Raw genomic sequence first — 23,985 nt, 5'->3', positions numbered from 1 at the left:
GGCGCTGTTCAGAAGTCGGCGCCGTTTTTGATGTGGACCTTACAGGACGTAGAGACCTGATGCCTCTGTGGTCCAGCACTTCTGCAGCAGCGCGGGATCACAGCCGTGATCCGCGGCCTCCCGCCAGAAGCCGCAGCCTCTGGAGTCCCGCGGATGCTCCCCGCTAATTATCATTCAGCAACCACGGTGTCGATTGCCACCGGAAAGAGAAGTAAAGTTTGGGCTCTTGAAAGCAGCGGTTGATAGCAAAGGGGCTGGGGAGGAAAAGGGCAGAAAAACAGCACATGATACACAGTATACAGGAAGCATTTTCACAGAGCACATCATGTATAACTCATGAAGTCCTGACAGAGCCGTGTACACATTCTCCATTCCCTTTGGCTGTCTCCAGCTGGCAGTTGGCACAAGCCCGGGCGGACAAGTTGTTCTGGCCTTTCTCTCTGTCCGATGCTCTCTTTCACTCTTTAGTCTCCGCGGGATCTGGAGGTAAGAGGTTACACCTGATGGAAACAAGGCAGGGCTGTAGCCAAGCTGGGCCACCCTGCTGGTTTCACTGGTGAAGCTGGATGCCCGCAGTTCTGCAGCAGTGTCTTACAGTGGGCCCTGTGTTTAGACAGTCTGACAGATCTCAACCTGAACACCCCAAGAACCCGGGGACTCTAGCTCCACGCATACATCACCCAGCCAACATCTACATCCTCCTCTCTACTGGTCTGTTTTTACGAAGTTGACTTGGTTTGTGTCTCTTCATCCTTCCCAGCTTGGAATCTCTTTCCTGAGTTCTCCCTCTGTTTCACTCCCCGAGTCCCCCTTCAACTCAGCTCGCTATCATTCTCTCATGTTTCTCTCTCTGTCTCTCCCCCCTCTCCTTTTGAGATTCAATAAGAGCCCTGGAGGAAGGAGAGAGAAAACGGGGGGTGTAAAAACATCTATGGCTTTATTTACAAAGGGCCCAGGTATTGCCTGGTGTTAAATCCGGGGGAAATGATTTATTTTCCGCCCATGTGTGGCACTGATCCCCGAGGCGTAACTCAACAGTGGACCGGCTTCATGCTCGCAATTTACGGGGGCTGCTGAGGCTCATAAAGGAAGAATGGATTAATCTGGAACACGACATAAACAATATGACTCTGACAGCCCTATTAAAACCCGTGGTACTCAGCATCAATTTTCTTCCGCCTGCACTCTCGCTATCTATCTATCTTTCTCTCAAGGCCTGGTGGGAGGCCGACTGGTAGCTCTGGAGTAGTGACCAAAGCTCGGACTCTTGTTATTGTGATTCCCAGAGTATCAGATTCAGAACAGGGGCAGTTGTGCATCCACATATAGCAACCGGACCTTTTAACTGTTTAGCCTTTGGACATCATCGGGGGTATCGGGTGTACCCCGTCCAGGGTGGAGGCTCCCACAGTGCTCGTTAGGGCTGAGCCAAGGAGGTTTCCTGTCCCAGCACCGGTGGCCTCTCATTTTCCATGAGCTGGGCTTCTTTTGGGAATGTGCTGCGCTCACTTTCTGTTGGCAGGGGCCTCCGTCTTCAGCTATGTGTGCAAATTTGTCAGGGAAACACGTTGCACATGTGATACATGATATGGATCAGTCGTGGATGCACAGGCGTGCACACAGACATACATAAACAGTTGTCAGCTGCTCTCTGACCCCATGGGAAGAGGTTACTCAGTAACCATGCCCCCCCCACCCCCTTGGTGTGTGTCGTGCGCACACACACTCGTGTGCACACGCATACACTTGTCATTTGGCTCCATCTCTGTCATGCACAGGTGTATTCTAACCCACACTCAGACAGCATCAGTCCAACCCCAGAAGCTTTTAGCACATTTATAAACAGAAGCTACTGACTGGTTTTAGAGAGATAAAAAGAGAAAGAGACCAAAAAAGGAGAGAAAATATTTCACAACAAGAGGGACAGTTAGCATTTTACGTCGAGCAATGGTTGGAAACATCAAATGCATCATTCAGGGAAGAAAAATCCCTGAAATTGAAATTGATGGGTTGATTAGACTGCAGAGGTTGTTTGTGCTGCCCCCTCTACTCACCCTGCAGAAAAACACAGCACATGAAAAAAAACGGGGGCAAAACAAGGCGTGACCTATGTCCATGAGCCAAGCATTCCATTTATTTAGCCCTTATCACAAAAGCTGATCTGAAGAGGCAGCTACACACTGATAACGCCCCAGGATAATAGCAAGACCAGACAGGGTTGGACCAAAAAAAAAAGAACCAAATAAAGAAAAGTGCACTTGGGAACTTCTTGACATTCATTCATTCTCTCTCTCTCTCCCTCTTTCCACACAAACAGATGTCAAAATCAGACTTTTTTTTTTTGTGGAAACTTTTCCAGAGGTTGTTTTTTTTTAACTGACAGCTCTCTTTTTTGAACCTGTAATTTAGTGGATCCCTATCAATAAGTGAGAGAATAGCTTTGTGGAATGTCTGGCCTGACAGCAAACAAGAACCAGGGCCTATCTGCAACAAACAGACAGAATAACAAACACCGTTGCTTGTGCGAGCTCACAGAACAAACCAGCTCATCATCCATGCACTGGTACAGCGCCGTTGAGGCTTTGATTGAGACCGCTGGACTGAAGCGAGTGTGTGTGAGCTTCAGGCATCGCCAAGGAAAAAGTTTTAATGATCGGAGCGGCTTGAGCAGTCTTTGTTCTTGTACAGTGGTAATCTCCAGAGCTCTGAGGGCAGTAAAGATCACCAATGCCCCCCTTCTTGAAAGCAGGTCCATTATAGCTCCAGTCCATATCAGCAGGGCCCTACAGCCGGTGTCGCACCATTTCCTATTGCTGATTTATGGCTACAAGGCTCATGGGGCGTTAGCATATTCTCACACACTCTCACACACACACAAAACCAATGAGGCTTAAATTGTTCCTGACCTGAGCTCAACTTGCTGCACCAAAGGTAGCCAAACCTGTCTTCAAGGGCGTCTTATCACACTCACAGTCCCCCTTTCACCTGCAGATTAGTGCACAAGGCTAAATGGCCCAGCCAGAATGAGACCGTATCTCTATTCACACAAATGGAATACAAATGGACTTATATGTATCTTCAAAAGGGAATCTTCATTCCAAACCCTCTTATCCTAACGCCAGTAACTCCGGATGACAGTTGTGTCATCTTATTTTCTTTTGTCAATCAAAACGGCTTCGTCCTTCATCCGGAAGCTCTGACGACCGCCGTCCCGGGGGCGCTCTGGGAGTCAAACGTACTGCAACTGTCAGCGGCCACTGGCGAGACTTCGACAGAAGGAACGCCGGGACGTTCGGAACTCATTTCATTTCCTGGTTGAACCGTCCGGCAGCAGAAGTCAAATGTGAGAACAAGTGTTTACACAGGAAAGCTCAAAGGAAACGGAGTGTCACACTTTTCCCCAAACAGAAACAAGAGCAACAGGATGGGTGAGCTTTTGAGGAGAGGGGGGTAAATGGTCAGCTTATGTTACAGGGATGCAAAGGGACAGCAGCATGTGGTAATGCCAATAACCAGCAGTTACACCAGCGTCCTCAGCCTTAATCCATCTGCAGCCATCATCATCCATTTGTTCCATAAATGGGCGGCCATCTTCCCTCTGCTCCCCCTGGATACAATGAGATAGAGTGAATGTGATGGAACGCTTGTAAAGGCAATGCTGTGTGTTGCAACGTCTAGCCTTTTGTTTCTCAAGATGACAAAAAGATTTCACGATTTCTTTTCGTGGTGCTGTGCCGTGTAGCCCAGCTTTATTCATCATCACTGACTTAGGAGAGTGTCCAGAGGCGTTTCACACCGTATCCATATTTAAGGGCTGGAACTTACTGTCAGGGCTTAGCCCCGGGCGCACGAACAACCGAGCCTTATATGTATTTATATATATATATATATATATATAAATATATATGTTGGAGGGGGGGCAGCCAGAGAGGCCACCGGTGACCATTTATTTATGAAGTCAAGGCTCCGTGGCAACAAGCGATCCACTCCAAAACAACTTAAAGCGCTTATAACCAAGCTGAATATTTCATCTCTCGGCTCCTTTTGAGTTGTCTTCAAAGTGGAGGAGCGAGGGGGAACGAAAGCGAGGCCCCACCGGTGATGCAAGACCAGCCCAGTCAGAGTAAACAGGTGGAGCCTGGAGGGCGAGGAGGATGAGGAAGTGATGGGTGAGAGACCTGCACAAGGTCAGGGGAAGGAGAAGCTTAGTATTCCCTCTGTCCGTCTCATCTGCAGCTCATTCTGTCTTATCCATCACAGTCAAGAAAAAGAATCTAAAACCTTTTATCTGTCTATTAAAGGAAGTTTTTTTTTTAAATGAAAGGAAAGACAAAGTTGGTGTCGGAAAACAAAATATGGTTGGACACAGATTTTCTGCTGAGGTCATTGAGAAGCCAGGACACAGAGCGGCGTCTCAGCTCAGTGAGAACGTAAATGCATCCGCAGAAGGCAGCAGCCAGGGCTGATTCTCTGCTCCTCCACCTTCGCTTTGCTCTCTTTCATTTTGATCTGTCTATCCACGGTCTGTGTGTGAGGAGAGGAGGCTGACAGGTGGCTGTGTGCAAAGGTATTGAGGCCTATGAAATATTTACCAAAGCAATAATGACTCCCCGGACAGCGAGTGTGTGCGTGTGTGTGTGTGTGTATGTGTGTGTGTGTGTGTGTGTGTGAGGGACAGTAGAAAGCATCCATCTTCTTATTTTTGCACTTAAATTAAGAATGCAAACTGCAGGATTCTAAAATAAACATTTGGACATTTAAATGGAGCCACATCTAGTATGAAAACTATTTTGTTCTAAAGATGCTTTTTGAATTTGTGCATATTAGACTCAGGTTATTCCCTGTTTTGTTTCAGTGATATAATGAGAGAAACATGGAAACCAGCCGAAAATGCAAATGAATGTTATCACTATTAACATGTACTATAGGCAAACGCTGCCACGTTTTTGATCTGTTCCTGCACATATTTTCATAAGCTGTTCGCATGTGTGAAACACGACCCTCTCACGGGCTCTCAGACTGCAGAGGATGGGTGCTCCCTGCAGTGACTCCTTACTGCACAGGCCTCTTCTTGAATGCAGCCTGAAACCGGCACCACGCTGAGGTCCAGTTGGAGCCGGACAGCTCTGTTTTTCCTTCGTAGCACAACCAGGATGCTGAGCTCCAGTAGGCCAGCGGTCTGACAGGAGGGGGGAAGGACGGGCTGCCTGAGTGAGGCGGAGGTGGGGGAGGGGGGTCTATAGGCTAAAAGGGGTCTATAGAATAAAGACATTAACTGAAAAATGTGAATTTGTTTGACTCTCAGATACAATCCTAATTATCACCTCTGTGTTTCAGCATCACCATCAGTCGTAGCCAGAGTCTTTCTGTTCCTGATACTTCCTCACCACAGCCGGAGCAGCGGGTCGTTCTGTGCTGCGAGCCGGCTTAGAAGATTTATGTCAGATTGTGAGTATGCGTCCAAAACACGACACACCCTGTGTACTCCCTGAAGCGAGAGACAACACTTCCTGATCAGCAAGCCTGACATGCTGGACAGGTGACCTCTGACCCCACTCCATTTCACCTGAGTCGCAGCCTGACCCTTGCTGCCCGGTTCTCCAGCTTCTGGGGGGTCACCGGGGTCACAGTTGACACAGCAGTACTGTGTTATGCTGAGCTGCGAGAGCCTCAACACATCAACAACACCCTTTCACTCAGGAAATCAGTGTCAAACTAACTGGACTGTACGGCCGTGTGTGCTGGCATGTGTGTAAATGCGTGCAGAATTTATTTTACTGAGATGCTCTGAGTCCACAGTTATTGTTTAGCCTGGACAACTAAAGAAGAAACCAAAAAAAAACCCACAAATAAACAAACCAGACTTCTATTTCTTTGTGACGCATAACAATCTTTTTTTTCTTTTTTTTACGATTAGCTAACAAAAAATATTGACTTGCTGAAATTCTGTATGCTCATATGATCAAGGATTTTTTTTTTGGAATCAAATCAAATCCAACTGGTGTGATCCACATCTGCCCTGCACAATAAGAAGGGGAGGAATAAATGAATAAAGACGAATCATCAAAAAAATCGATGTGAGCGAGGGCAAAAATATGGCTGAAGCTAAGCAACAATAGCAGTGCTGTTTCTTGAGAGAGACAGATGTAGTTCCAGAGGAAGCAGACGGCCCAACACTTATTAGCATGCATGCTTTTACGGGCCGGCCGGCCGCAGCAGTCAATGCTCTCCACTTTATTTATCAGTAAATAGAGACAGACGGTGATGAAGAGCCGGTATTGACTACCTGTAGCCTTTTAAACAGAAATCAATGGCAGGGGTGGAGCACTGAGATGGGGGGCATTAACTCGCTAATATCGCCTTATGAAATGAGCCAGGCCAAGTGCACGTGTGACGCCGGATCTTCACCGCAGACAACATCCTTGTTTTAAAAAGGCGATTACTTTCCCTGTGACCGTCAGGACCCACCAGCTGTCAGCATTATCTACAAGAAGATGCTCCGTGATGCACCTCCATTGATTAGCCGAGCGGTCGTGTAGCGGCTTTTTTTTTTTTTTTAGAAAAGCGTTAGATTGGGTGAGTCACAGCTCGCGGAGCCGGATCGAACACGAGCATGTGTCCCGGTGTACGTGACATGTGGGGAGGGTGACACAGCTCTCCGACTAACTGAAGGAGCCCAGATTTGCATCAACAGCGTGCGCAGGCTGAATGTGTCCGACTGTAGTGGGTATTGATCGAGGGCGGGCAGCCGGGGTCGGTGTACATGTGGTAAAAGTGGAGATGTTGGACTGAGACGGTAAATAAAAGAAATAGGAAGGACAGGACGGTGTGACCGGAGTGTTGGAGAGAGAACTTCTGTGCAATTATGAGCCTTTCTTCCTTAAAATGCAAAGGTGTTGACAAAATTTTGCCTGTATTTTTTGAAGAAGTAATGCACTTCATGTACAATGTGCACAGAGGTGTGCACGTTAGAGGTGTTTTCCTGCCCAGATCGTGACATCACCGTGGAATCGTCCTTTTTTTTTAGTGCTTCATCATTTTTGGGGTCATCTTTATTAAAAAGTCTTTATCGTCTGCTTCCCTGCACTGTCTGCTCCAGTCAGCCACAGAAATACCTCAACCCCCCCCCCACTCCCCAATAACCCTACAGCCACCCCCCTCCCCTTCCCTGAACAGGGACTGGCTGAGCTAGAGCTCTTCACCACCTGCTGCCGAGGCAATTAAGAGTTTAACCTGGGATGCGGCCTGGGGAATCCTGAGAGAGCGTCCAGTCAAATAGAGCAAGGCGCTGCAGGAAGAGAGGAGGGAGGGAAAAGGCAGGTGAGGGAGGAAAAATGGGCAGTAAGTGATGGGAGCGGAGGGAAAAAGAGCCATGTGCCTGAGTACACAGATGGATGGAGGGAAGAATAAGCAGAGGCTGGTCGAGGCGGAGCGAGTGCATCTCAGCAGAGTGTACACAAAGCTCTCCTCCATGAGAAGAAGGTCAGACGTTCTCTCTAAGGACTCCCTTAAATAAAGTCCCCTATCCTGCACTTTTCTGGGCAAACAACCTCCTCTGCTCTTTATTAACTAAATATGAGGGGACTTTGACCGGGGGACAAAAATTCAATATTTTTCCCCCCCACCAAATATTTAAACCAAGCAAATAAACAGACAAATAAATAGATCTCCTCTGCCAGGGGAGACGGGGCCAGCCGGTCCCCTGGATGTAATTTGACGGCCCACTTACTTGGAGGTCTGGAGCCCTGCGCTACTCAGACACTCATTTGAAGAGCTGTCAATCAAGGGCCAGCGCTGTTGGCTTTGACGGTGTGTGTGTAAGTTTGTACGTGCGCATGCATGTGTTGGGGGGGTTGCTGGTAAATTCATCCTCAAGGTTGCAGCACATAAGGTGAACATCTCCACTGATGAATATGCTGCCCCCCCTAGCTTTCAAAACTCTTCCTGCCATTCAAATTTATATCATCTTAAGAATCGAGGGCGCTGCTTTGCGGTTTGGAACATGTCCCTGCAGCTATTTGTGACATACAGACACTTACCCCTTCGGCCTAATTATTGCTATTTAACCATGATATTCTCTTGAGCGTACTCTGATTTTCTTCTTGCTTTTCCATGTTTTTCAATGATGATGCTAACATTTTCATATGTCCACCTTAAACCGCCATTGACCGTCACTTTTGTCCACACTGGTTCATCAGGTTGTTTATTTCATGATGGTCAGACTGGTTGGCCTCCTCTTAAACCCCATTCAGTCTTTAGCAACAACAAGTGATGCTAGCCCAAGACACTCTGCTACTGGCTGCAGAGGTGGTGCTGTGTGGGGTGAAAGAGGATGATGATATTGAAGTGCCCCTTCTTCCACCTCAGATGAGATGCAGGTTATGCTCGGCCTGACAATAAAACCATCTGGTGGACAAACACTGGACACTGATCCATTTAATCCCACTGATATGAGAGGCAGGATGCTAACATGGTACGCAACAGTGAGAGAGGGTGAGCAGAGAGGCTTCAGTGGCACTTTGGAGGAAAAAGGCCTCAGCGTATGAGGAGGATGAGGACTATGAAGAAGAGGAGGAGGAGGAGGTGGCCTCCATAGCACTGGAGGAACAAACTAAAGACTAGAATTCTGCTATATGACTAAAGCATTATCTGCAACACAATACTTGGGTATTGTAAAATGTACCCAATGAAGCATCTATTTTTTAGCTTTAAACAGAAAAGATTAGATATTATTTTCCATTCAAAGTCACTATCGTGTAGAACATCACACCAACTGGGATCCTATCTAATCTGACTCATTTAAAATGACAACAGTCACTTATTTTCTTGCAGAACATCCACTCTTGCTGTTTACAAACCTCAACTGTCCTTTCACATATATTCTACAGCCCCGTGCTCCAAATTCATCCATAGCTGATTATCATGATGTAAATATATGTTCGCTAGGATACCGGCATCTTCTCATAAGCACAAGATGAGGAGAAGACATAAATGGGTCAGTAGGTTCTGACTGCCAGAAAAAATGAAAATGAGTTCCTGTAGGACTTAGCATGGTGGAGAAGCTGGTCACTGGAGCTGCAGGGCCGCAGCAACGACCCACAAACATGCTCCACATTTGATCAGACAACTGTTTGATCTCAAGGTCCACCCCCCATCACACACACACACACACACACACCAAAACAGTTCAACTGCCAAACGCCCAACAAGATCAACAGCAGCATCAGCAGCCCGCCATTGCTTCAGTTACACATTTGGTATATAGCCTCTGAGCTGGCGGCGAGAGGACGAGCCAGTGGTGGTCAGCATGTTTAGAGGACAGTTGGAGACCTGCAGCGGTGGAGAAGAACCAATGACAACGAAGAAAAAGCAAATCACCTCACATACGTTAAACATGACAATTTTATTTTGTCGATGTTTTCAATGGAGGGCTGTTAGAGCTAGCCGGAAACTGAATTTCTGTCTCTCTCTCACACACACACAGACACAGACAGACACACACACACAAAAGGCCCCTGAATCTGCCTCCTTTATGACCTTTAACGCAATTAACAGTTGCAAAACATGAGGGCTGGTGTTGCCTCAAATGTAGTCAATCAAGTCGGCGTTTTGTTGGTGCTGAGTGCTGTTTGTCTGTGTCGGTGACAAATGAGCGCAGGTCCGTCCCGGCGCTGACAGCCACCCCAGGGCTACGATACTATCTTCAGCTCTTCAGCCCGCGTCTACAATTACCAGAGCCTCTCTGGCCCCGGGGGGCCTCTAACACCCGCTTGAACCTGGGACAAACACACACATATTACACACAAGCTGTGTTTGCACGAACAGGTTCATGAATACCTGAACATGAAAGATGCAAACATGAAAACACAATAAATTCCTTCACTTTATGACACTGAAGGTCAGATTTAAGTTTATTGGGTCCGATAAAATCCTCTGAAATGGAGACATCATTCACTGAACTGACCCGACAATTGAAACTTGGGCTATAAAATCATTTAAAAATTTGACTCTATCGACCGCCGTCTGATGGGCGCGCAGAGAAAGATTTGACTGGGATGTGACCCCTAACCGATACCTTTCACCACGACACACCTGGTTATTTTATCTCTGCCCGCACCAATTGTGAGCCGACAGCTGACCTCGGTCACAACAATGCATACCTACGGCTCTCGCCAGCGTTGTGTAATTGTCTCTTCAAGTGGGGGCCCTTTTGCAGTTGGCCCCCGAGGCGAGAGCAGTCCACGCTCATCCATCACTCAGTCGCTCAGCCACCACAGGAAGTAGTTAACATAGTCGACCTCTGGAACGGCCAGTCCTGGCTGGGCTGCGTGGAGTTGAGGTTTCGGAGAGACATGGAGAACATTAGCCGTCACTTCATCACCGAGGGCGGCATCAGTCAATCAGTCGACCGGCTCATCAATCAATCCGTCGTTCAACGTGTTTGTTCTGTGCCAGCAGGGTTCCTCTGAAGTTCTGAGCAACTGGGAATGAAAACAAGAGGCTGCAAAAGGCACAGCAATAATCCATCAAAGCAATCCACAGATAACCCGTGAATAGGAACCTCCGAGCTCAAAGTGGAACACGTGCTAAAATTAGGGAAAGTAAAACTGGTGAGTGCCGCCATGAGCTGATCTTCAGTTCTCAACAGCGGAAGCCCCTCGGATGAGAGGAGAAACTCCTTCCAGCAGTCCAGGCGGTTCTCCCGTAGACCTGAATAGATGACTGTGGCCTATGAATGAAAACCACGATGGACAGATAGCCCCGTTATAAACTGGTAACGTGTAGCTGCTGGAGAGCAGCTGGGATAGGCTCCAGCCCTCTAGGACGCCGTCAAAAGGAAATGGCAGTTTAATGGTAGTGTTAATCTGTTTTACTTTAAAAAGAAAAGTAAAACAGAAGCACACTCTTCTCCGAGCATCTCAAAATGCGTCTATTCTCCAATAAACACTCATTTGAATAAACTTTAAAAGATGCAGTTTAAGTCCTTACCCTATATTTCATGAATGGGCGAAGAAGACGAAGCCACTCATTCAGTTTAACATGAGGAATTATAGCAGGACTTGGGTACTCATGGAATTCTGTGCAGCAAATTCATAGATCCCCAATAAAACAACAGTAAGTGACACATTGTTCCCTTTAGGTTTTCAAATCAAAACAGACAAAAGGCACACAGAGGAAAGGGGGACACAGGTTGTGGGATAAAACACATTTTGTTTTTATTTACTGCCATTCCTATCGCTTCAGACAGAAAAGCTGTGGCGCAAGGAGCACAGAGTGATTCCAACGAGTCGATGCTACTGCCAATCTACAGACAAATCTCTCTGACAACAACAAAGAACTGTGGCACAGCGCGAGAAGGAGCAAAAAGAACTGCGTTTGGCAACCGTTAACATCTTGGAAAAAACTTCTGAAGTAAAAAAAAAAGAAGAGAGAAGTGCATTCTGCATTTTTAATAATAAACCGCATCTCTACTTCATCATGAACTAGATAGAGAAATCAAAGAGTCAGGCTGCTACGCTGCTCTGACGCCGGCCCCCTTTCCACCCTTTCAGCTGATCTGAAAGGGGATTTTTTTTGTCAGTAGTGCCGGATCTTTCCCTCGCTCTCGCGGATGGCCTGCAGCATTACAGGGAACGTGGCGCTCTACACACTTTAGGAGTAATTAAAAGCGATTGAACAGCTGTAATTATGAGAAACGGCGGTTGTGTTCCGGGTCATTCTATCCGTGCTGCCTTTCATCAGAGGGGCCCTGCTGCTGTTTCTCCTTATGTGTATCTTCTTGAACAAACCACTGGCAGGCTGCCTACGGGTACACACACACACACACACACACACACACACACACACACACACACACGCAGACACAGACACTATCGTTCTTACACACATGCTCTTTCATTTAGGCATATGGGACAGCAATTGTGCACATGCACAAATGCAGCGGCCGGAGACTCACATATATGTCACGAGTATAAATGTACACGCGGGCGCGCACAATCACGCAGTCACGGCATCACGACGCTAAACGGCACATTCTTCCTGGTCTCAGTTGGGTGACATTCATAACTTTCTTCTTACTATAAGCTTTCTTTGGTCTCTTCTGGGCTCATTCCACTGGTGAACACAATAAAATGATTACTATACAAACGTGACAATGTAACACCATATGAGAAAAACAACTTCATCTTTTTTAACCATTCTATACTGTATTATAACACTGTGATTAGCAGAAAGCATTTGCAGCAGGTACTGGATTCAGAGGAAGTGGATCCGCTGAAAGCATGTACATGAGGTTAGGTGACAGAATATACTAAAATAATAAATAGTTACACGGCGGATGCTAACACAGAAAATGCACGATCAACTTATGTTACGTTAGACTGTTGGTAGACTGTGACTAAAAACGCGCTGCTAAGCTTTTGTTATTTATTTATTTTTAGCATGTTTACTGAAGCACAATACTGGTTCTGTTGTGGTGGTCTGGGTTCCTTCCAGATGATTGGGTCTGAGCTGGGAGGAGTGGGACAGAAGGGGCAGGAGAGGTGTTGATGCCAGTCAATTGAAATCAATAAGGATGAGATCAAAACAGAGGCTCCGTTGCTGCTCTGCGCCGCTGCGATGACGCGGAGCACTCACATTTAGAAAAGCCGGTGGGTTTTCTTTCCTGGTCCGCGGTTTCCCCTTCCGTCCATCTTTCACATCCTGTTGAAGGTGAAAAGGATGCAGATGGGGTGAAAAATGTCTCGGACTCCTGATTTATGCATAATATGATCAAACTCCGAGCTTCACGCGACGTCAAGCATTGGATTTGTGGGTCATCTGACAGCTGATCTGTTTCACTGCCTGGAGGCCATTGGTGGCCTCGCTGTGACAACAGTGGATTCAAAGGAAATAACTTCATGTCGAAGGTTACGTGACTGTATGGTCAGTCTGGGACTGAATGCACGGATCGGTTTGGGGCAGCCCGACCTGGGCCCCGACAGTCAACACAGAATATCTCAGAAACAAATGGCAGGTTTTTCTTTACATGAATGACAATTAAAATGCTGTCTAAATAACAAGCATGTGACCGAGCTGTGCACATGCACAAGCAACATAAAGAGCCAACCTCCAGAGCAGGGACTCCACTCTGTTGATGATGTCAGCAAGATCAAAGGGCAGCGGCATGCCGGGGTCATCCACACCCCAAAAGGGCCGGTCCACTGGGGCCTCCTGGGGGGGTAATGTCTGAGCCAGACTTGAGTGGCACCTGAGGCGACAGGACACAGGAAACAAGAGCAACCATTAACTCCTCCCTCCCTTAAAAACCTAGACGCTAAATGACTTTACATCTCCGGACACTCCGAGCAGCAGCAGCAGCCGCTACAAAGATAAGTTCTTGAAAATGTTTTCACCCGCAAAGAAACTCCAAATATTGGTTTTCATCCATGACTGGTTGCGCGTAGAAGCATAAAATAAACACGTCATTCTATCTGCTCGTTCTTTGATGATTCTTGACAACTGTGTGTAATCAGTGACGCACGTGTGTGTTTTAACTTGTCCTTAAACACCCTGTGGGTGTTGTGTGTTTGACCAAGTGGCAGTCGGCTCGTGCGTTTCCTCTATGTTTTATGGTTGCTAATAACAACAGACCCAATTAAAAGGACTAGGATATGAGAGTGTATTTCTGTGTGATCCAGGTGTTTGTTTTCTATTTTTATGATGATTTTAAAAATCTTCTCAGGTAATATTTACCTTGTATGTTTGTTTTTTTTTAATCCTAAAGGTCACCGAGCTAAATTCAGCTGAAGAAGTGTGAGAAAGTGAAGGAGTTTCTAAAATTATAAGTGCAGCATGACGCTGTAGAGCAGATCAAGTATGTATCAAGTATCCTGAATCACACTGTTTTCTTTTCATAGGCGCTCACAGCAGGACACTTGCGTAGCAACGACCCAAAGCAGCCTTTCATTGTCCCCGTGCAGTTTTTAAATGATTAATAATGTGGGGTTGGATGTAATTTCTACAGGGTTTGGAACCCCTGCAGACCTTGGCCACATCTTTTGTCAGAGCAGTGTAAATATTTACTGTGGTGACGTGGTGTTGCTCTCTGCTGTCATTGTAAATCTGCCCTCCCTCTGCCTCTTGACAGATGAGAGCGACCCCTGACCTGGAGGTGCAAGAAGGAGGGGGTAAACGATGGCATTTATATGTTGGCTGCGCAGTGAGTGTGTGTACTTGTGAGAGGCTGCCTAAGAATTTCCTCACACTCCCCACTTAGACACCATGCCGGGGTCTTTCCTGCGATATCCCCTTATGCAATCCGCACAAACACACCCACCTCCCAAAAGCCACACACAAACATGACCACCACCACCTTGTGGCCGGCGACTACAGGAGGGGATGGACGGGACACTGACAACAGCAGAGAGGCATATGAGGGTCGTCTATAGATGGGCTGAGGGGATGTTAAAGTTGTCAGGGGACAGTTGGGGGCTGCCACAATTTGTGGTTATATATTTTCACCGGAGCCACTTAATGTTCGCCTGGCTCCTGGCCTAAGTGCTGCATTTTGGTGCGGTTAGCCCTTTAAAGAGCTGCTACATTATGGCAGTGAGGAGCAGCATTAACATCCACTGTTCCAATATATCTTCTGCACTCTGGATCAGGGCCTGATAATAGCATCTGTTAACATGCACTAAGTACCATTATGTAGCATATCACTTCATAAATAATACGATTAGGTGACCTTGGGGCTTTGCGACGAGCCATGTGTTTAAATGTTCTCATCATTTATTTAAGGTGCAAATTAAAGGAAGCGCCACTTGGAGTAGGAGGAGGAAGAGGAGGAGGACACGGCGAGCGTGCATCTACACCGTTGCGTAAGATGAGGCGAACACTGACCCACACAACACGCACGCCGACATACACACAGATGGTGTAGGTCTGTTGACATCAGCTTAAGGACACCACAAGCCAAGCCTTTGATTTGCGCTGATCAAGTATTTATGCAGCAGAGCCCGGAAAGAAAACACTTGTCTCTTTTCTGCTAGCCTGACTCACAGTGAGAGGCTACAGACCATAAAAACCTGACCAGCGGCCTTCTGTGGTGCTACTGCATCTATCTGACAGGGTATTTTGCCACATTAGCTTGCAAACAGACGGTGGCGGGTTTACCAGAGATATGGAAGATATCAGACTGGAAGCCTATCAAAGATAATGTAATGTAGGTAATTCAGCACACACTTTGACACAATCCACCACTGTTCACAGAGCGTTGTCTCTTGACTGCTAAAACGGAGCCAAACAAAAAGTCAATATTGAGCGCGGTGCCCTAAGCTCTCCAGGGCTCTTGCAAGAAATTCAGCGTAAGCCACTGTGGCGTACAAACAAGGCTCACCAAAGGACTTTCCCATGGCAGAACAACCAACCTTAAAGTTAAGGTCAAAGACAAAGAGGTGTGTGTGTGTGTGTGTGTGTGCAGGGTGGAAGGCTTGAAGAGAGTGAAAGTGTGTTTGTAAGTACAGGCTGTTCTAGGGGATTAACCCCAGACAGATATGGGCCTAACGACTCCATCTGGTGCTTGGTCAAGAAAGATTGGCAACACAATCACTCATTTCAATTTGCTCTGAAACCTTAGAGCCATGCAGGCCGCTGCTCAAATGGTATGCTAATGTGAAAGGTATCCAGGATTCTATCGCCTCTATTCCGCAGAGGCCTTTCCCTCCATGCAGCACGGTGCACTTGAACTGCAGCTGGGGCGGCAGCTCCACGGGCCCCACTGCAATAAGGGCCGGGGCCCCCCTTTGCGCTCAAACTAACCACTTTAGCTAAAGTGAGTGTTAATTATGGACAGGCAAAGCAGTCAATAAAAGGTTAATGTAAAAGTCAAAGGATAAATTCCTTTAAGCATTGCATCATTCCACCATCTCCAACACACTGCTCACAGGTCTCCTAATCAATACGTTTTACTGTAATGCGCTCCCCATCGATCCCTGCCCCTACCATCCGGGACTCCACCACTTGGACAACGCTGGCAAAGGGTGGGAGAGGTAGGTGAGAGAGGGAGAGAGAGAGAAAGAGAGGAAGAGATGAGTAAATAAAATGATTAAACTGGGTCTCACTTTGTTGTTGCGCTCTTATTCTCTCTGAAAGGCTTGTTAGAGGAGTGCTCCGTGGTCCGATATCATCAGCACCATCGCAGTCATCAGCATCATCAGCCCACTCCATCTCTGGCCAGCGTGTAATTGTGTAGCAGTACACTCAAGCGGGGCCATACATTAAAAGACCCTCTGCTCTTAACAGGATGGAAATCCGCCTAATAGACAAGATCAGTGCTTCCAACTCTTGGCAATTACACTGATAAATGCACAATTGTGTCAGGCCGAGTGAAAAAGAACCCGGAGAACGCAGATTGGAGACAACGCTTATTGCATTATTGCTACAGGAGGTCATTTGTAACGACATGGGAGCAGACGGCTCTGGCTGCCCGACTCTCCTTATGACAAGGGTGTAGTCCCGGCACGCCGAAGGGAAGATTTGTGAAAAAGGTTTTACAGAGGGTTCAAACCAGGTACCTCCCCAAAGCTCCATAAGAGGCACGTTTAGTTGTCTGCTTGAGTAATACTGTAAAAATGTTTTGTTCCAAAAGTCAGCACAATTCATTAAATACCATTAACACCTTTTTGGCAGCTTTATTTCTAGCCAAAAAAAAAAAAAAGGTCTGGGTGGATTGCTCAGAGCATGGGAAGATCTCACACAAGGTATCATTGAAGATATAATAACACTGAACATCAATCATAGGCTCACAAACATTCAGAGGATTGTGTGCACGATCAAAGAAAGCAAAACACTGCACATCACCTGCTTCCTCATGCTCAAGTTTGTGTTTCCTGTAACGCTAGCAATCCAGCACAGGTGTGACTTTTTATGGTTCTTGGCAACCGGAGCGCCCGATGGCTTAGAATGCAATCAAACACGTCATGAAAAAAAACAGGCATGTGTCTCATAAATCAGACTTCCCCTGAAGCAAAGGTATGCAATCACGAAGAAGAATGAAAGGAGCATAGTGTCCGTAGTGATAGAACAAATCTGTTCTAGTATGCTGTAGAGGTGTATAAGGCAAGGGAGAGGTGCTTATCTCAGATGCTTATCTCAGTACTGCGTGATGTCATGCAGAAGACGGCGTAATAGCGGGACGTTAAGAGCAAGGTCCCACCTGTGAAGCATCGAGCGTTGGATCTCATCCAGCACCACCCAATACTCCTGCAGTTCTTCAGAACTCTCTGGGACGCCCTCGTTAAACCCCGAGCGCAATCTCACATCACCGCCCACCCATTAGCCCAATCGCTGCCACATTCCATGTCACTCTGTGAGATAGGCAGACCCACGTCTTAACCGTTTCCCCAGCAGGATCCATCAAATGCTATTGTGTGTCCAGACAGCTGCTGACTGTACACTTTGTGAGTATGCAAGGTGGGCGGTTGTGGGGGAGCATAGAAAGGGAGGGGGGGTCATCAGATGGGTGACATATGTTCCTTTCATTTTAATTCCATCTAAGGAGTCTGGACTAATAAAAGTGGCATCTGATGCAATCCTTTCTCCTTTAATTAACGGTTGTGCAAACCACACAAAAATGCATTAGTAAAACTGGGGATGAGGTGGCAACACCCCGCCCCTCCCCTCTCCTTGCCTCCCCCGCCAATGTGCCACCGTGACTTTGGCTTCTGGAAATGATTTTGCAAGGGAGCTTTTGGGTGGGGCAGCCCCTCACTCCTTAAGCGCTAGGTGTCCCTCTTGTAGTCTGGGGGTCCTCATTAAACCACATGAAACAAATGAGGCGTCGGTTTCACGCGGCACACATAGCGTTGGAAGAAGCCTGGAGCAGAAACAGAAAAGTCCTGTTGTACCTGCACGGCCTCGGCCTCCTACACACCCTGACTGTTTGATGTGGTCTGGCTGGCTGCCGTTTCGAAAGCAGGCTGAACCAGATGTAACAGAAAAACACACACAAAGTTAGGTAGCCCCTAAATACCCTTCATAATTGGAGGCAATAAAATGCTATTGCAGTCTTGGAGTGTAAAGAAGGCGAGCCTCCTGAACTGCAGCTACTGCTCTCAAAAAACCAGGTGGACGTCCATTAGGCGCTTAACAGCGTAACAAATTACCGTACACCCCTGGCCTGCTCTTTTCCCTCCTCAGGCTAAGGGAAGGAATGTGGCCTAATGTCAACACAGGCGCAAAATTTACGAGCAGACACCTATTGTCCAAATGCAATCAGGATCTAATAAAAAGAGGCAGGAAAAGGACAAACGGATAGGACCCTCCTTGCCGTTTACTCTTCCGACGAAGGGCGGAGAGACAGATCGCCGCCTTAGGCTGTGGACTGGTGTGTGTCAGAGAGATGAGTCAGAGACACAGAAAAGCGTGTGTGTGTGTGTGTGTGTGTGTGTTTCAGTGGGGCTGTAACTAATGGATTTAGAGACACCTGTGCAAGGCAACAGGCAACAAAACTGGAAAAACAAAAGGGGAGTGTTCAAGATGGACAGATGCCTGACAGGACGATTCTCCTCATCTCACCAAATGAGCCACACGTGTCCAGATATGTCGCTGAAATGAATTTATGAAGAAAGACAAAACAACTCTACGCACTAAACTAGTCCAAGACAGCTACATAGTTGCACTTTTTCAGATTTAGAAAGCTCTGAATTTGTTGCTGAGGCATCGGGAAGAGACGCACGCTGGCACTGGGAGCACTATCTCACAGGTTTGTGAAAACTTGTTCTGAAACTGTTCTTGTAATCATTTTTTAACCCTCATGACTTTCCCTTCACCGCATGGCCAAGCATCAGTGCCTTGTGGGCATCACCTGAACGGTGCAATAAAGCTGGTGATGGATGAGGCCTGCCTCAACAGCTATACACTATAAAGCTGAGCCATTGGGCGTTACCTGACCCCAGTCACATGATAAGGTCGATCAAACATGGGCACAATTCCCACCTGTCTTCAGGTGACAATGATGGGGTCAAGCTAGCCTCGCTAATTATAGTCTACTGAAACTTCAATTGCCTGGATACAAGTTTTTCTTGCTCCAGGGGATGTGGTGTTATGTTCTGAAGCCTTTATTAAAAGTTAAGCTGTGAAACTGAAGCTTTTAACTATTGCAAAACAGATACCGGGTTTCCGAGAAAATATGAAAATGTATAGTTCCCGATTTTAAACCAGGAGGTCGTAAGGTCACTGTTCTTTATAATGAACAAAGGTGATGGCGTCAGTGATGCGTACATTTTGCTTAAACTAAAGAAATAGTCGTTACTTTGTTATGATGACTTATCAAAAGTGGTATATTAATGAAGTCTTCACATTTTTATCGCAACACTTACCAAAATAAATGAACTTATATAAGTACATCAACTTCTTCAGGAAAAAAAATGATGATGTGAGACATTAAATCAGGAGCCGTTTTAAATGGATTTGTAAAAGCAGATAAACCACCTGCAGCGAGGGAACAATAATCCCCCCATTTGACAGCAGAGTGGGGACCCATGTAAAGTCTAATATCAGGAACTCAGAGGCAGATATTTCCATGTGGATTTTTTTTTCTTTCGCCACTTTAGTCAGGTAACAAACAAAAGAAAAAGTCGGCAGATCAATGAGGCTCCTCGTACTGGCTCGGCGAAGGTCTGCAGGTATTGCAACATGATGGGAATGTGTGCGCTCATGCGTGCATATGTATGCTGTGCATCCATGCCTGAGGCCCACTCACTGCCAGGTGTTTGAACTTCTGCATCACCTGGTGCTCCCGCCGCGTGAACACGAGTTTTGTTTCACCCTATTAAGTAAATAGTGCAATTAGAGGGCCTCACAATCTAAAATGCGGCGAACAGCCAGCAATTTGTTTGGAAAAGCAGCCAGGCAAGGCCCTGAGGCAGCACACCAAACAGGATACAGAGTGCACACAGCCAGCCAGAATAATGGTGTGTGTGTTTAAGTACATACAGTATGTACCTGCTTATCTAAATGGGTTGGATTTGTGCGGGCCTGTGTGTAAATCTCTCTTTCAAAGTTCTGTTTGTTTTGTAATAGACACTTAATATTGTTCTGTTTGTACTGACAATAAGCCTTGATGCAATAACACCTGCGTAACTGAGGGCTGTTTCAGTAAAACCACACTGGTCTGGATTGACAGTGATGTGAAGGAACCCATGAAAAAAATCACTTGCTCAGCTTGTTTGTCTTAACCGAACAAAGGCCGTTTGAATGTAATTGATATAACACAGTTAAAAAGTTCAGAAGAAACTGCCTTTACAATTTATTTACTATCGCACAATTAATGTACCTGTTTATTCAGTAAATATAGCAATAATTGTGATCTAATTTGACTCAACTGCTCCTGTATAAATCTTTGAATTGCCATGATAATGGTCAACAAATTGGGTTTATGTTAGCAAAGCAAGAATGGACTGATTGTTTCTCATTTCTACATGTAGGTGATCAATTCAGGCTTTTGTCCACAAACTGTTGGACTGTTTCACTATTGCTGTAGTATTCTATAGCTCAGGTAAAGCTGCAGTGATCCCAGGTTTATGTAGGAATGATACTACTCTGCAAAACTAGAAGAATCCAACTGATTACATACAAAACTCACCCAGTGTTTCTCTATATTTTATTGTACTGTAGCTCTACTACAGCAAAATGAGTAGTTTTCTACAGGGCTTGAACCTCTTCCTCAGGTTCCTCTCTCAACAAATGACCCCACTCTGCCCCGTTGATCTTACTTCTGCCTCAGTCTCTGCCCTTACTACTGATCCAGGAGAGTCAGAGGGGGGATAAGGTCTTTGTGAGCCTCACAGAACCCCAGATGGCTGAGAGAAAGCTCTGATCCAGAAACTAGCTTACAACTCAATCACTGTGGCCACATCTCCAAGTCCGCTGTTTAACCCTACCCCCTCAACACCCCCCCTACATCCCAATGTCGGCCAAGGTCACAGATGCACACATGAGAGGCAAAGAGAGGCAGGAGAGAAGTGCTGCCAAAGTTGAAGGAATTAGATCCCGACTGAGTGCTTCCTCATCTGGCTAAGCCTGGTAAGTAGCAAGACTAACAGGCTGAGGCACAGTAGTTTGAGTTTACAGACATCCACATCTACACACACGCATGCATTCAGCCGAGCACGCAAAGAGACGCGTACATATAAGGAGGCAGACGCACACTTACAGCATCGCACGCAGACGCGGAAGGACTCAAAGGGCTGCAGATGGTGTGCCCTGGGCTTGGTGACTGAGGCTCTGAATGAGCTAGTTTAGATCCCATGTAGAAGCTGCCATCATGCACGGGGCTCAGGGGTTGGGAAGGAAGACAAAAAACACAGGAAGGAGTGTAGGAGGGGAACAGAACAGCAGGCGGTGTTGAAATCTTTAACCAGCATGGGGCCAACAGACATTTTTACTTCAACATCGAAATGTCATTGTCCATTCGTCCCCTACTTTTAATGCCCAAGTGCCACTACTGTTCCCCTAAAGCCGGACACCGTACAGTGCAAGCACAAACCTCTCCACTACACCCGCTTACACACAAACACATACACACTCTGGGAGCCAACGGCCACTTCAGCTGTAATTCCGCCTGACTTCCGCTGCCTGACTGGCAGGAGACAGGGAGGGTGAGGACAACAAGCTGTGAATACGGGAAGAGACAGAAAATCATTGAGAACCTTGCCTTTATGAATCTTTGATGAGAAAGAGTGGGGGGATGGCTGGTCTTTGCCTCTGGTTAAATCAGAGCCTAGCGTGCGTAGTGTGTGTATGACTGCCAACAAAGGTTGAGATAAACAGGGTCTGGACCAGACCCAGACAACTGCAAACCCCGCAGTCGAGAACATTTGTCCCTGCAATTAGTCCCTGTCCTCCCTGTTCATGTCGCAGGTAAGTGGACTTGCTAGCTAGCAAAGCTGCTACAGCTACAAATGCCCAGAGGCCCAGTGAGGAGTGGAAGGTCTGAAGATACAAAGACTTCTTTGTATGCAAGACAAAGAACTCCCTTTTATTGAATTATAATGTGGCAACACCTGTGTTTACAACTGTAATTACCCAGTTTATGTCAGAGTTGTTTTTAATTGTACTCACTCTGTTCATTCACTGGATAAGAGAAAAGAAGGAAATAAATGCATAAATATATATATCTTTTTTTTTTTTTTTTTTTCGTGACCAGTATTGGAGTCATGGGGAGGGTGCTGGAACCTGTTCCACCTGCATATGGGTTAAGGCAGGTTACACTGATTAATGTAACCCAGCTCGGGCCCTGTGTTGCTCAAGGGTACCTCAGTGTCCTGGCATGTCCCCCTGCTATCAGAACACCTTTTTGTCCACAATGGGGCTTGAACCAGGAACCTTCGATCTCGGACCAGCCCACTACAGATTAATTTACCCCATAAGATAATTTTTTGTCATTAATGTGAATGATAATATTATAATGGCCCACTTTAACATTTCTCAATGATTCTGATGTCATGTGGGATCAAACTTTAAACGGCACCCTGAGGTTAAAAAACAACAATGTTCCTGGTACAACATCTGAGTCGGCTTTCTGCCATGATAAATGACAGATATATGCACAGGGAATACAATAGATGAGCTTGTATTATTGTGTCCTGCCAATTTACTAACTATGAAATGTTATGTTGAAGAGTCTTGCACTGCAATTAAACTGTGACAGGTTGTTACACCCATGCCTCTTTTCACTGTTTATTGTTTTACCTCGGCACCTGTTCTGACATATGAAAAAAGGCTCCAAGGATGCCAGTTTAATTGCTAATAGAAGACATGTAACAACAACAATCTCAGAAACTGCTTTTAATAAACGCGGAGCAGGTGCCAATTGCTTCTTCACAACAGGAATTGGGTCACGTTACGGAACGAGCAGAGCAGCATTGCTGATCTCACCTGCCACCTGCGACGGCTCAAAACTCCAGGAAGTTCGGCTCATGTTAATGTGTCACCACCGAGGCCTTTTGAAGACTTGATTCATCTGTCTGTCAGCGGCCAAAGAGCCACTTTGGATTGTTTCCTGGTCACAGAAGACTTCCACCACCATGCTGTTGGTTTCAGGCGTGTTGCTCACGTGTATGAAGGGCTGCTGTTCGGACTGAACAACTCTGAGGTTGGATTACTGAAGGATTTCGACTTTCTGGTATGTTCAGATGAAAGCGAAGATTTGACTGACACCTTAAGTGCCTCTCTGTACAGCTTGTAGACGTGCCGTAACTGTGAACTCTAGGCTTTTCTGCCTCGGGAGGACACAATGGTGAACTCAGCCGTCAGGTTTGAGTCTTTATAATGTGGGAGTGAGTATAACAGTGCCCCCTGATGGTTCTTACGTGCTCTGTATGAACTGCTGGAATGAATATACGAAGAAAAGTAGATATGAAAACAAAAGTAACGCCAAAGAAACAGCATCGTCTGTCAACACCTGATGCCTGTGTCCAGTCTTTGTTTGCAGGCAACCGTGAGAAGAGTGGTACTTAGCGGCACAGCTAAGCTAACCTGTAGCCGTATCTGCTGGACAAATCAATAAAAGTGTCTGAGAGGTGCAGAGCAGAGTGTGCTGTGGGGGTGCTGGAGGGGCAACCCCTGCCCTGCTGCCCCTGAGGCCCTCCTGGGGGGGTTACCTGCTTGTCTCTTCACCCTCCATCTCTTCTGCTTCAGTGCTCCCCCTCTTGCAACTACTCAGTCGTACATCCTCACACACTGGGGCAGCAACCCCTCACTGTACACTCAAATACATGTATCCCACGACATCACAAGGAGCCATCTATGCTATGAAGGGCAACACGGGATCCACATAGCCTAATACACTACAGTGCAGACACAGACCTGTAAAAAGCATACAAGAGACTAAAAATCTCAAGTACCCACAGAGACACCAACTGATTAATGTGCACACAGATTTTGTCCCGTGATACTTCCTGGTGCACAAAGCATGACATGTACAAGCTTCAAATGGCCTCCCAA

General features: G+C 46.5%; 1 protein-coding gene across 1 annotated transcript in view; it reads right to left on the bottom strand.

The window, feature by feature from the left end:
• Positions 1-11,568: 11,568 nt before the first annotated feature.
• The window catches only part of fto (FTO alpha-ketoglutarate dependent dioxygenase), a 101,407-nt gene continuing 88,990 nt past the window's right edge, over positions 11,569-23,985 (bottom strand). Inside the window, exons 9-10 of the mRNA XM_011609693.2 lie at positions 13,109-13,249; positions 11,569-12,702 (exon numbers count right to left, since the gene is read on the bottom strand). Coding sequence (XP_011607995.2) covers positions 12,696-12,702; positions 13,109-13,249 — 148 coding nt within the window. The 3' untranslated portion in view covers positions 11,569-12,695. The remainder of the gene's footprint in view (positions 12,703-13,108; positions 13,250-23,985) is intronic.

The sequence above is a fragment of the Takifugu rubripes genome, chromosome 13, assembly GCF_901000725.2.
Source record: "Takifugu rubripes chromosome 13, fTakRub1.2, whole genome shotgun sequence".
NCBI lineage: Eukaryota > Metazoa > Chordata > Actinopteri > Tetraodontiformes > Tetraodontidae > Takifugu > Takifugu rubripes.
The sequence above is the reverse complement of the archived record's forward strand: the minus strand, read 5'-3'. Positions and strand labels throughout refer to the sequence as shown.